Source organism: Cryptotermes secundus, unplaced genomic scaffold (genome assembly GCF_002891405.2).
Source record: "Cryptotermes secundus unplaced genomic scaffold, Csec_1.0 scaffold88, whole genome shotgun sequence".
NCBI lineage: Eukaryota > Metazoa > Arthropoda > Insecta > Blattodea > Kalotermitidae > Cryptotermes > Cryptotermes secundus.
The window spans coordinates 1,048,650-1,061,154 of record NW_019724585.1 but is presented as its reverse complement, the minus strand read 5'-3'; the positions used below and the strand labels follow the sequence as shown (position 1 = coordinate 1,061,154).

The following is a 12,505-nucleotide window of genomic DNA, read 5'->3' as shown; positions in this document are numbered from 1 at the left end:
CTGCACATTATATTATGCTCATTTCCAATCTTTGTTATGATACATACTGATATTTTGGGGCAACTCAGTAAATGCAAAATTGATCTTTAAATTACAGAAGAGAGCTATAAGAGCTATGACCTAGGTCCCAAAAACGATTAGTTGTAAAAAAATTTTCAAATCACTACATATATTACCTCTACNAGTGTAGATTCTACAGTGAAACGTTATACCAGTGTTATCACCAGATGTACCTGAATGGGCTACCCTGGAGAGATTGCAGATACCATGAGGCTGCACCAGGAAGGGAGAACAAATGTAGTGAGATGCTGCAGTGTAGAGTCTACAGTGAAACGCTATACCAGTGCTATCACCAAATTCACCAATATTACCTCAAAGGCTGCGCCATAGCTTAAGCGGTTAGTCACTGGCTTCCCACCGCTGCGGTCTAGTCAAGTGGGATTTGTGATGGACAAAGTGGCGCTGGGGCAGGTTTTCCCCAAGTACTTCGGTTTCCCCTGCCAATCCTCATTCCATCAAATTCTCCATAAGCATTATCACCAGTACAGGTACAATAGGACATATGGAAGCCAATGTGCCGAGGGGACCTAATATGGATTCCACCTCACACTATATGAAATATTAACTAGGGTACTCTATTGTAAACAATTTTAAGTATTGTGGCTTTATTCTCTTATTGTAATCAGCCAATGTATAGTATCTGACTTGTCCTATATCACGTAACAATGATCTATAGAGACGAAATAAATAAATAAATATATATTGCTTATGATTGTAACAAATTTTGGTAGTATGCTTGTAACTTTGTAGATTTGTTTTGTTAACTTGTATTGCCAAATGACTTGTCCAAGTGTTACTATGTAGCAAAATGGATGAATATAAAATACAATACAATACAATACAATTCAGGTAAATTCAGAGTTCTAACACAATACCTAAGGAGGTTGTTAAGATCAAGTGGAGCTGAAAGTGAATAGTTTTATTTTTACCCCCCGTTTTGGAGCTATTAAGGTTTTACACTGATGTGGCCTCATATTATTCTAATTGTTTATCTTCACAAAATGGAAATAATTCCTTTTAACATCATTTGTCAATCAATCTCCTTACTTGCAATTAAATAAAGGAACAAAGAAAGCAAATTCTCCTTTTGTAGAATTTTCAATCATCACTTTAGACCACCTGTTTTTATGCACATTGTGTGTGGTAGGGATATGTACATGTACATCACAACAGAGGTCTGAAAATACTTCCCAAGCACGCCTCACAGTGATGTTGAATAGTTGTCTCAATGGATTCCTGACGTCTATAGCAGCCTCCTCAGTTTGATTAATTTATTATTTATTTATTTCATCTCTACAGATCATTGTTACATGATATAGGACAAGTCAGTTACTGTACATTGGCTGATTACAATAAGAGAATAAAGTTACAATACTTACAATTGTTTACAAAAGATTACAGTAGATTACAATAGTTAAGAGTTCGTATAGTGTGAGATCCATATTAGGTCCCCTCGGCACATCAGCTTCCATATGTTCTATTGTACCCGTACTGGTGATAATGCCTATGGAGAATTGGATTGTTTCCTTATTGTGTTGAAAGTCTGTGATGAATTTCTGTCTAGTACACTTTCGGCCCTCCAAAATCATATAATTACACACTGCTGTTCTTTGGTACTTAAGGGAGTGACCATGTTAACTCTGCTACAACACTATAATTGGCTGGTCAAGGTTCAAAGTATTTCATATTCACATAGGGAGTTCGTGTTTCTACCTACATGCAAATTAAGCAGTGCAGCCAACACAACATTTCAAAGAAATCACTGCAGAACATTTTGAACTCACATACATTGGCACTCTATTAAAATTTAATTTATTTCCATTGAGCACAATATAATTCTGATCCTATGCATACTTATCACGTCAACTATAATACTGATCTTCAATTTCTTACATACGTCAGTACTGTATGATAGATCATGATATTTCACTTTGTTGCTCTTGAGTGGCTGCACAATTGGCAGCTTCTCAGGAAAGGCTCAGCTCCATGAGTGAGTATATTATCTTCTACCTAACAATCAGTAGAAACTCTTCAGGTTTTGGTCTATGATTTTAGTCTCAATCAAATATATTCTTTTTGCTGTCAGTATTAAAAACTAATGCATCCAATTTAAAATTTCCTCACAACAAGAAACTGCATAATGAAATAACATAAAATCTTCTATACAGAAAAATGTAAACTTGCCCCTGTGATGGAGTAGAGATAAACCTCACCACATTCTTAACACTTTCTCTAGATGCAGATGAGTAGCAATCTTCATGCTCTAGCCAATTTACATCCCAGTGGAAGAGTTCCTGGTACACACTGGACAGGAGGCTGGCTGGGCTTCAGGACTAGTCTGGATATAGTGTCAAAGAGAACTTGTATCATACTATTTTTTCCTTCACATTTTCCCACCAAAGCCCTGTTCTCAACCTTTCCTTAACATGGAATACTGGATACCAGGTTTCACAATAATACAGAACTAGAGGAAAAATCAGTTTAGTATATTATAATCTTCACATCTGCAGAAAACAGGCAAGAACAAAAGAAGTTTCTGAACTCAATGGTAAGAAACACTACCTGAATTTAATCTAATTTCCTCATTAATCTAATTTTGATTTGTTACCATCATTCACAAATTTTTTAACTCTGCAAACTTTCAAATGCTCTATTAGCTATCTGTATATTATGATTTTGTCCTGTACTCTGGTGATGAGACATCAATATATTACCTTTAAACGTCACTTTATAAAAAAATTCAGATGGTTTACAGGCACCCAAACATATCAGAATTATATAGGCTGGCAATATTTACAAAGGATAACAGGAAATCATTAGAAAAATTAAGTTTTGCATTAATCACATGACGGTTTCAGAAACTTCATTTCCTTTTTACTTTGTGGAGGGTCATATTCTTGTAGATTTCTGTGATCTCTCTTAGTGCTGAACTTGCGACTAACTGTCCCCACCAGTGTGTCATATCGATTTGCCATTTCAAAATCAGAAATATCTTTCTCATTCTCCTTTTTCACATAATTAGCTTTTTGTTCTAACTCCAGGATTCTTTCTATCTCTGGATTCATTCCAAGAAAAGAGAGTCGTCCTACTATCAGGTTCTCACACTGGACGAAGCTCGGTTCAATTACATATTTACACCTGAAAGATGAAACACATATATAAAAATTATAAACAAATTACATAGTCAAAACCAACATCGTTTTTATAAGTAATTAATTTAAATTAATTATGCATTTAAAAAACTCAGGAGATACAAAGGTAAGCTCTTTCATACATGGTAAAAAACTTTCAGACTCCATAATAAATAGGGAATTTTTTGACCTCCCCCATGGAGTTAATTTTTTTTTCACACAAACAGCATACATGAATGGGGGAAGTTCAGCCAATCTGCTTGCACATGTCATCTCAAATGAATGGATTTTATTAAATTTTGTACTGAGTGCCATAAGTTGTCCAGTGAATTTTATTTTGGTCCACGTTGGTAAAATATAACTTATATTTTATGTAAAGCTTAAATTAAAACTTATAATACTGCTCAATAATCGTTCATTACAAGAATTTGGTAATAATAAACATAATGTTAGATCTCTATCCAGTCTCTCCAGTTTTCTGTGTCTTTGTCTCTGATTTTGTTGACGTTAAATTGCTTAGTAACTGTTTCATTCTCAAAGCATACTATGCAGTACCATGGTGGCAAACAGAAAAAATGTACAAGTATGTTAGTGTCCAAAACAGAATATATTGTGAAATGATGCCTGACAGCTGGAATAGTGGAGCAAAAAGAGACGTCCATTGCTGGGCAATGGCTCAGTAAACACGTTCCAGCAATGACAAATACACATGCAACAGCAAAAGAACTGCTCAAAGCAGTGTTTTTTATGCAGTCTCTGCCAAATTTATATGAGGACCAAGGGGACCAGGACAGTAGTTGAATCAGCAGTCATGATCGGTGGTTTGCCATGAGCTGTTGAGCACGGAAACAGAGGAATCCCCATCATTAGGAGTTGCTACCAAGCAATGACTAGTGAACATATGGCAGACCAGGAAGACTTGGGGTGTGCTGTAGTTATTTGTAGAGTGTGCAGAACAGTGAAAGTACTGGAACCATTTGTGGTTACAAATATCAGGTATTCAATAAATTCACTATTGAATCCAAACTCTGTGTTTAGTCACAGACACAAGACAATATTAATGAAGTTCAATGATTAATAATCTAGAACCCTGTAGTGTGTAGTTCACAGTCATACCTTTGCAGTATCAGATAAGTATATGCAATAAATGAAGAAGTTCAACCACTGAAAATCATATCAGAATTCTTCAACATAGATGCCTAACTAACCTAGTTAGAATGATAGTGTTTTGTAGTAGATGCATAGGAAAAAGAATTCATATATGTGGTCATGTGTTTGTAACTGGACATAAGGTTCTGATCAATAACTGGATTTACGCAGCACTTACAGATTGTGACCCCAGGTAACTGTAACAGTTTCATGGATCTACACACTCTAAAAAACATTGTGCTGCAGCAAACATTAAGTCTTCTATGTCTTCGATAGGCATTGCTAGGTAATGGCTCCCAACAATGGGTACTTCTCCGCTTGTCCCACTGGTGCTTGTTACAGAACCTTGGGATGAACTGAATAGAAAACACTGTCCCCAACAATTCCTCTATTGTTGTGTGACATGTAAATGGACTTCTGCCTAGTGATGGCTCCTTTATTTGTTTATTCATTGCTATGGAGTCATGTTTTACCAGCCGTTGTCTAGCAATGGCTGTCTCCTCTGGCTTTCATGTCATAATAAAACCTAAATAAGATCTAACGGTTTGTGACAATGGTACATTAGTACAAATATTATGTTTCTGGACATTATCCACTGTCCTTTCTTTATCTAAAAACAAAACACCTTCCCATTTATGTTACAAAACACAGCGTTTTGGAGACTGGATTCCATCTCCATCTTCAGGTAAAATCTACTCAGTTTGGGTCCAGTTGATGGAGCTAGTCCCTACCTCCAGACGATGGATAATGTCCAGAAACATATTATTTGTACATTATAAGCTATTTATTGACAACTGGCAATGAGCATTTTCTGAAGTGATAAAGTTCCACTAGTATTAGAAAACATAACACTGCATGAATGGTTGTCATTACTCTCTTATCCTGCATCATGTGTGGAATAATAAAGCAATAAATAAAAACCTCTGAATATCTCATTATACTATAGATCAAGGGTCTCCAAACTACGGCCTGTGGGCCACATGCGGCCCGCGATGTGATTTTATCTGGTCTGCGAAAGATTGTGCAGAAGTGTGCCAATTGAACTAATTTTCCAGTGAGTACTGGTAAATGTGATTCCGAGCTTATTGACCTGACATATTATACTGCAGTTCGATGGCTTAGCTGTGGAAAGGTTCTTTCACGCTTCTTTCAGCTCAGGAATGAAATCGATATATTTCTTACAGAGAAAAACCATCACGAAACACTTTTATCAGATACCGAGTGCCTTTGGAAATTAGCATTCTTTGCTGATCTGGTGAACCATATGAACCATTTGAATTTAAAGTTGCAGGGTGAAAATAACTTAGTCTGTGATTTATTTGCACCTATCAAGACATTCAGAGAAAAGCTGATACTTCTGGAAAGGCAAGTGAAAAACTGTAACTTTGTTTATATGCTATACCGTGCAGAGCTGCATAAAAAGGGTGAAGCAGAATTTCCTTCCTTGTTTGCAAATTTAGTCATTTTAGATTTGAAAGAACAATTTCGGAAGTGATTTGCTGATTTGGATGCCAGTGCTCAGGAAATTAGATCGTTTCAAAATCCGTTTGACTGTGATGCTGTAGATGTCAAATTAAAATGGAAATTACTGAACTTCAGGAAAATTATCATATTAAAGTCAAATACAAGGAAGGAATTTGATCGAATTTTATAAATTTCTGAACTCTGAGCAATTTCCAAATTTAAAGAAATTTGCTTGTAAATTTATCTCCATTTTTTGGACGACGTATCTGTGTGAACAAACGTTTTTCCCAGATGAAGTACATCAAGTCGAAATACAGGGCAAATTTATCCGACGAACATTTAAAGTCGATACTTGTTTGTGATTAGCGTTTCAAAATGTGAACCTCAATTTAATCAGATTTTAAGAATGCAAAAAGAGTTCCATCATTCACATTAATTGTTTTAATATAATTTGTGATGAAAATATGAGCATTTGCTGCTACTGTCTGTTGTCATTAATATACAATAATTTATTCTCACATACTTTGTATTTAGTTTATGAAATTCTGTGCTTTCAATAGAACTCATACACCTCATTTATCTAGCCCGTTTGAAGTGCTGAATTACCTAATGTGCCCGCGGTTTGAAAAGTTTGGAGACCCCTGCTGTAGATGTTCAATCTCATAAAAACATACATTTACTTTCTAAACTTACTCTCCACGTTTCATATCCTCTGTAATGACATCTGAAAACATGGCCTGGCTCTCTTCAGCATCTTGTTTCCTTTGTGCTTTTTCTTTGCTTCTCTTCATGAACTGTTAATTTAAAAAGTAATTACTGGAACAATGTTAATAAATATTCACAGTCTAGGTTATCTATTTAATGACAGTATCCAAGAAAACAGGTTACATGTTAAAATGACTGTAAATGGACAGTTGGAAAGAACGTGGTATTGGCTCTGGCCTATTTTAAGGCACTAATCCATCTGCTTGGAGAGAATGAGGAAAACATGAAAACCTCATGTATGACTGACTACATGTTGTCTATCTTGCTAAAATCGTTGCACTGTATGTCAAAATTATGTATCGTGTGTGAATGTTGTATTTTCTAATTAAAATAAATTAACCTTGAAATAAAATTAATTAACATCTTAATGTTCATAGAAAGTAAACTAATGTAAAAAACACACAGAAACACAAAATATAATCATATATAATAATACACCCTCTACATATTGCAGATAAGAGCACTGATAACACTATATCAACACCCCTATGAACTGTACAAGTAACATGCAGAAGTAGCGGCCTCCATAGTCTAGGGGTAACATTCCCACCTCGTGATTCCAGGTACGCGGGTTCAAACCCAGCTCAGGTCGTGGAATTTTTAAGGGCGGAAAAATTCAGGGAACAAGTCCTCCGGGAGGGACTTTAAGCCGTGGGTCCTGTGTCGTAGGTTTACAGCACGTAAAAGAACCTCATGTCTGAAGGGGACCTCTGAGCCAAAGTAAGGACATTTCCCGCCCAACAGTAGTCTCTAACGCCTCTGGTAGATGGAGGAAGCATCGAGATACGCTGAGCCAGTAGAGGCCGTACTCGCTGGCTGAGTTGGGACTGATGGCACGCACCAGTACCGGTAGGGTATAGATAGAGGCTGGTAGAATAGTGAAGGGGGACGCACAATGGACCAATATCTGGTCTAAGTGCATTGGGAAACCTACCCTCTCCAATAACAACAACAACAACAACAACATCATGCAGAAGTACAACTAAACAACTATCAATACTTATAAATCTAACAATAAATTATATAACACAACACATTATTTAATAAAAGAATTCAAAGGAAACATGTTTCTTTATGTTGGCTTATCAATACAAGTGAGATTACTGTTCACAGAAAATGCTTCACAAAACCCAATCCCATTGCTATGCCAACTTTATACTTGCAAATGTTTTAAATAATAGTTACATGCACACAAAAAGGGGCTGATAGTAAGTACCAGTACCGGTAGGGTATGGAGACAGTAGAAATTAAAGGGGGATGCACAATGGACCAGTAATTGGTCTAAGTGCATGGGGAAACCCACCCCTTCAATACGGAATACGGACGGAATACATGCACACAAAGCATCCCTCCCCAGAAAACCTCTATATGTTAAGAAACACAAGGTGAAAGGTCAAATCTGAAGACCTTGAAACATGACTGTCCTGAATATATTACATAATAAGACAATGGAAAGGGCATTTTACTTGCTTTGTATTTAGATCTGAATCTTAATTAGGGCACTTTTCTAAGAAAATCTGTTCCCCAAATATGAGTTCTTTTTGACAAACTATGGATGTCTGCTCTGAAATTTGAGTGGCCATAAGGAGCAAAACTTGGCAGGAATACTTATTTCCACTTGGACTATAACCTCACAGAAAATCACTGAATTCTGAGGGGGTCCAGCAGGAAATCTCTTTTCTGTTGTGCCCATGAATGCATAATAACCTTTTAATTCTAGACCAAGGGAGTCTTGTAGGGACATTTTTAAGAATTTTGAAATAATGTTCTACTCTCAGTACATACATTCATTGCTTTTATACACAATTAATAATAAACATTTATTTAATTTTAACAATGAAATTCACAAATATAAAACTAAAGCCCTCAATAATTTATATTTACCCACAATTAACCTAACAAAATACAATAAAGGCGCATACATATCAGGTATTAAAGTTTTTAATTATTTTTTTTACTGCTAGTGGGGTGGGACTAAGTCCCTTGTGCTGTGGCCACTTCTGGCCTATTGTACCAGCCCAAGATTATAGGTGAGGATAATTGTGGAGCAATTGGTGGAATGACGATTGGCAGGGGAAACCGAAGTACTTGGAGAAAACCCACCCCCGTGCCACTTTGTCCACCACAATTTTAATCACCTTCCTCAAACAATAAAAATGTAGGCTACTGATGAGAGAAGTTCTAAATTTGCACTGAAGAAGTTTTTATATCATCATTCTTTTTATTCCATGAATGAATGTTATCAACATAATTGGTCATAAGTGTGTAAATTTGTAATGTATTTAATTCGGTTAATATAGGTAATTTAAATACAATTGTATTAATTCAAGTTTTATAGCAAGTTATTTTTAAATTACGTTTATTAATTAAAATATTATTAATTTTTTACTTTATATTATTAATGTTAATCGATTAATGTAAGTGATTTTGATTATGTGACTCATGTAATTTTGTATATATATCTTGATATATATTATTTTCAAATGGACCATTTCCACATCCTAGGTTTGTTACCTGTATGGATATATGGAAAATAAAGGGAATTAGTGAATGAACCTATCCCACTAGAAATGAAACCAACCTAATGAAATTTTTGACAGTATAAAATGGGTGACAACTCAAGAATTCTTTTAATTTTAATTTAAACTGTTTAATATCTTTACATATGTGCTTCAAATTTAGTGGGAGACAATTGAATAGTTTGATGCCCATATAATATGAGTCTATTTGATATAATGATAAACGAGTTGAGGGTCGATATAGATTTAGGTTGCGTACCTGTCTAGTGTCTCTATTATGTATATCAGATACAAAATAATATTGATCCATGCTAGCAACCACAAAAGATAGTAGCGAATAAATATACAAAGATGAAAGAGTAAGAATTTTTAGAGTAGTGAATATTGTTTTACATGAGTTTCTATTACCAGCACCAGTTATTAGTCTCACTGCCCTCTTTTGCATAAGAAAGACATTGATGGCGTACCAAGAGTTACCCCAAAAAATAATGCTCCACATACCATACTCCACCCCATGGCCCACTCATATTTCACTGGCACAAATTTGTACTGCAAAATGAGGTACCATGTTCTTAAGAGCAAGAACATCATGCACACATCACCATATTCTAATGGTCAGTCAAAATGTGATATTTATGCTCACTTCTGAGAGAAGTGGGACATACAGAAATAATAAGAAATAACATTGCTTAAACCACACACATCCATAAATACCTTAAAAATGGTTTATCGCTCTTATTTTAATTCTATTATAAATTATGGTTTACCCTTTTGGGGTAACTCACCCCAAAGTATAAACATTTTTAGAATGCAAAAGAATATAATTAGAATTATGTTTGGACACAGAAGAAGGGATTCGTGCAGGAACTTATTTAGAGAATTAGAAATCTTACCTCTGGCATCTCAGTACATACTATCTCTTATGCTCTTTGTGATAAAAAACAGAAACAATCTCTTATGCTCTTTGTGATAAAAAACAGAAACAAATTCATAGTAAATTCAGAGATTCGTGGAAAATAATCTCCATCAGCCTATTGTAAATTTGAGTAAATACCAAAAGGGAGTTTACTGTTTAGGAGCAAAGGTCTATAATAATCTACCACAACATATTAAGGATATATCGAGTGACACTAGAGTTTTGAGGTACAATTAAAACAATTTTTATATTTACATTCTTTTTATACTTTACAGGAATATTTTGGTTATAAATCTTTTTAAGATGCAAGTAGTTGTCTTGCTTTACAATTAAAAGAAGACAAGACTGTCAGTCTGTGTTCTGGTTTTTAGTTGCTTATTTTAGATATACACAATCTTTATATCACTGCATACTAGTCTTTAATTCAATTTATTATACTATTAATGTATGTTATACAAAACTCATTAATGACATTGTGTTTTAACTATTGAATTTTTAATTAATACACTTGTATTAAATTGTACAAATTGTATAAGTTTTGCCATTACTTTTACTACTAAAATTAAGTTATTTATTATATTCTATATGTTTATCAGCATTTTATTACAAATGTGTATGCTACTGGATGACAACTGTAATTCTTAGTTTTGACTGTAACTAGGATGATCTCCACATCTGCATGAGAATGTATTCTCGACGGGACTTATGGAAGGTTAATAAATTAAATGAAAGCATGGCTAAATGATCACTCAAGGAGTTCTCCACAAAATATTCCACGAGGACAGATATGGGAGGCACAAATGTTTAAAATTTATCTCACACAAAATAAAAAAGGTCATCTTTGTCTTCCTCACATTCTTTAAGTCTTCTAATTGTTGGTAAGGTCTCAAAATTTCTTCATTGCAGGATAGAAGCGGGAAAAATCTTCAGAATCAATTTTACACAAATTAAATAAACAGCTAAGTACTGTGCCCCGTTCTTGATCAAGCATCTCAGGTCTTCGTCGGGAAGTTGATAAGATTGATGATAAAACAGAATCTTGTAAAGTACAGAATACCGTGCATATCCTACCATAAGAGACAGACTGCCGGTTTTAGTTCAAGTGCTTTAATTGCCTAATACTAATTATGCGGCGTGGGGTCAAAGGAGTCGTCTTCCTTCTGAGAATCAATACCATAATCTGTACTTTTACCTATAAATGAAATTTATACATACTTTCATTTCCAAGATTGACTTGGACAACTCCTTTCCGGCCATTTTAATTTATTCAGAACCTCATAAACATTTTAGAGATGCGAACAAAAAAATTGGCCGAGAAAATATGTACTTCATCCTTCGATTACAATCACAGACTATAACAATTATAAGTGCATTCACAGTTAAAATCCCTGTGGCATGGAGCGTTGAGGGCGTGGAGAGGCATGAGATTTCTTGTTAGTGAATGTTTGCTCCTGCCGGTTGGCAATAGTACTCATGTTAGCGTATTCTAGATGCCTACCTACGCTATCTACGGTGGCTGCAGTGACCCCCATGGAGGAACGTGAATGTTTGTGAAATAATTGTGTTTCGTACTGTGGTTAGATGTGGAATAATTTCTTGTGTGGGTAAATATATATAATCTGATTGAAGGCACAGCTTCATTTTTCCCAGGTACTGTCCATTCTTTAATGAACATGTATATATGTTCTTTCATGGGGCTGGTTCCTTGGATCATCTTAAATGGCGTTCAAATTTAGCTTCCATGTTTTATCACTTGTTTATATTGCATGGAACAGGTAAATGACGTGAGAGGTAGAGCTTAATAAATTTTGTAACTTTTATTTTAAGCTATTAGAAGACCCCGTACTTTGTGCGGGTATCATTGCTTTCGTTGTAATACCGCAGTATTACAGTAACCGAATATAATAACACTTAAGAACAACAATCTCAGAGAATTATTGTCTGACCATCCTATATTTAGTTTCTTAGCAAAAAAAAAAAAAAAAATGAAACGTTCCCAATCGTCGGCATTGGGACTATACAATAATCTGTTATCATTCATTTTTATAAAACTTAACTATTAGGCGAAGTACTCTGCATTTTGATCGGTAACACATGGCATGATAACTAATACACCCATGCCTATGATTTGGTCAAAGAAAGAGCGATGTAATGATTTGGGCAGGGTGAAAGAAATAACATGACTTGTCAAAAAGTAAGTACACCACGCAATCATTTTTATGAGAATTTTGAAATTCATCGACAGGGAAATGTTTGTAGACAATGCAGCAAGCTGCCTGTAAGTACAGTAGAACTTGGTTATAACGTCATCAAAGGGACCTAAAAATAATGTCGTTATAAACGAATGTCATAACCGAAATGGGCACTTCCACAGTAGCCTTATGTTAGTCACGTAAAAATCTACCAAAAACCGAGTTAAAATGTTGCATTTTTAGTGAAAAACGTAGTTAAGTACAGACTAATGTAACATTAACGTGGAATTGCCCAAATGTGTAATATCA

The 12,505-nt window shown here is 35.0% G+C and overlaps 2 protein-coding genes across 5 annotated transcripts in view; one reads left to right on the top strand and one right to left on the bottom strand.

Annotated features, from left to right (window-relative positions):
* Positions 1 to 1,564: 1,564 nt before the first annotated feature.
* LOC111862266 (M-phase phosphoprotein 6) lies at positions 1,565 to 11,363 on the bottom strand. Of its 2 annotated transcripts, none has more exons than XM_023847516.2 (3): positions 11,220 to 11,363; positions 6,498 to 6,598; positions 1,565 to 3,198 (listed from the first exon to the last, which is right to left on the bottom strand). In XM_023847516.2, exons 1-3 carry the CDS (start codon positions 11,259 to 11,261, stop codon positions 2,898 to 2,900), a joined length of 444 nt encoding a protein of 147 aa, XP_023703284.1. In that variant the 5' UTR covers positions 11,262 to 11,363; the 3' UTR covers positions 1,565 to 2,897. The 2 variants fall into 2 exon arrangements, with proteins under 2 accessions (XP_023703284.1, XP_023703285.1); XM_023847517.2 differs by lacking the exon at positions 11,220 to 11,363 and adding an exon at positions 10,859 to 11,012.
* A 140-nt stretch (positions 11,364 to 11,503) lies between these two features.
* The window catches only part of LOC111862260 (putative ATP-dependent RNA helicase TDRD12), an 85,978-nt gene continuing 84,976 nt past the window's right edge, over positions 11,504 to 12,505 (top strand). For all 3 annotated transcript variants that reach the window (XR_004512782.1, XM_023847500.2, XM_023847501.2), the window contains exon 1: positions 11,504 to 11,654. The gene's annotated coding sequence lies outside the window, so the exon portion shown is untranslated. The remainder of the gene's footprint in view (positions 11,655 to 12,505) is intronic.

Coding starts and splice junctions, on each gene's coding strand:
- LOC111862266 (XM_023847516.2), bottom strand. CDS start 11,261: ATGGCCGGAAAGGAGTTGTCCAAGTCAATCTTGGAAATGAAA. Junction 6,599..11,219: donor AGTCAATCTTGGAAATGAAA/GTATGTATAAAT, acceptor TTAAATTAACAG/TTCATGAAGAGAAGCAAAGA. Junction 3,199..6,497: donor GAGGATATGAAACGTGGAGA/GTAAGTTTAGAA, acceptor TTCATCTTTCAG/GTGTAAATATGTAATTGAAC.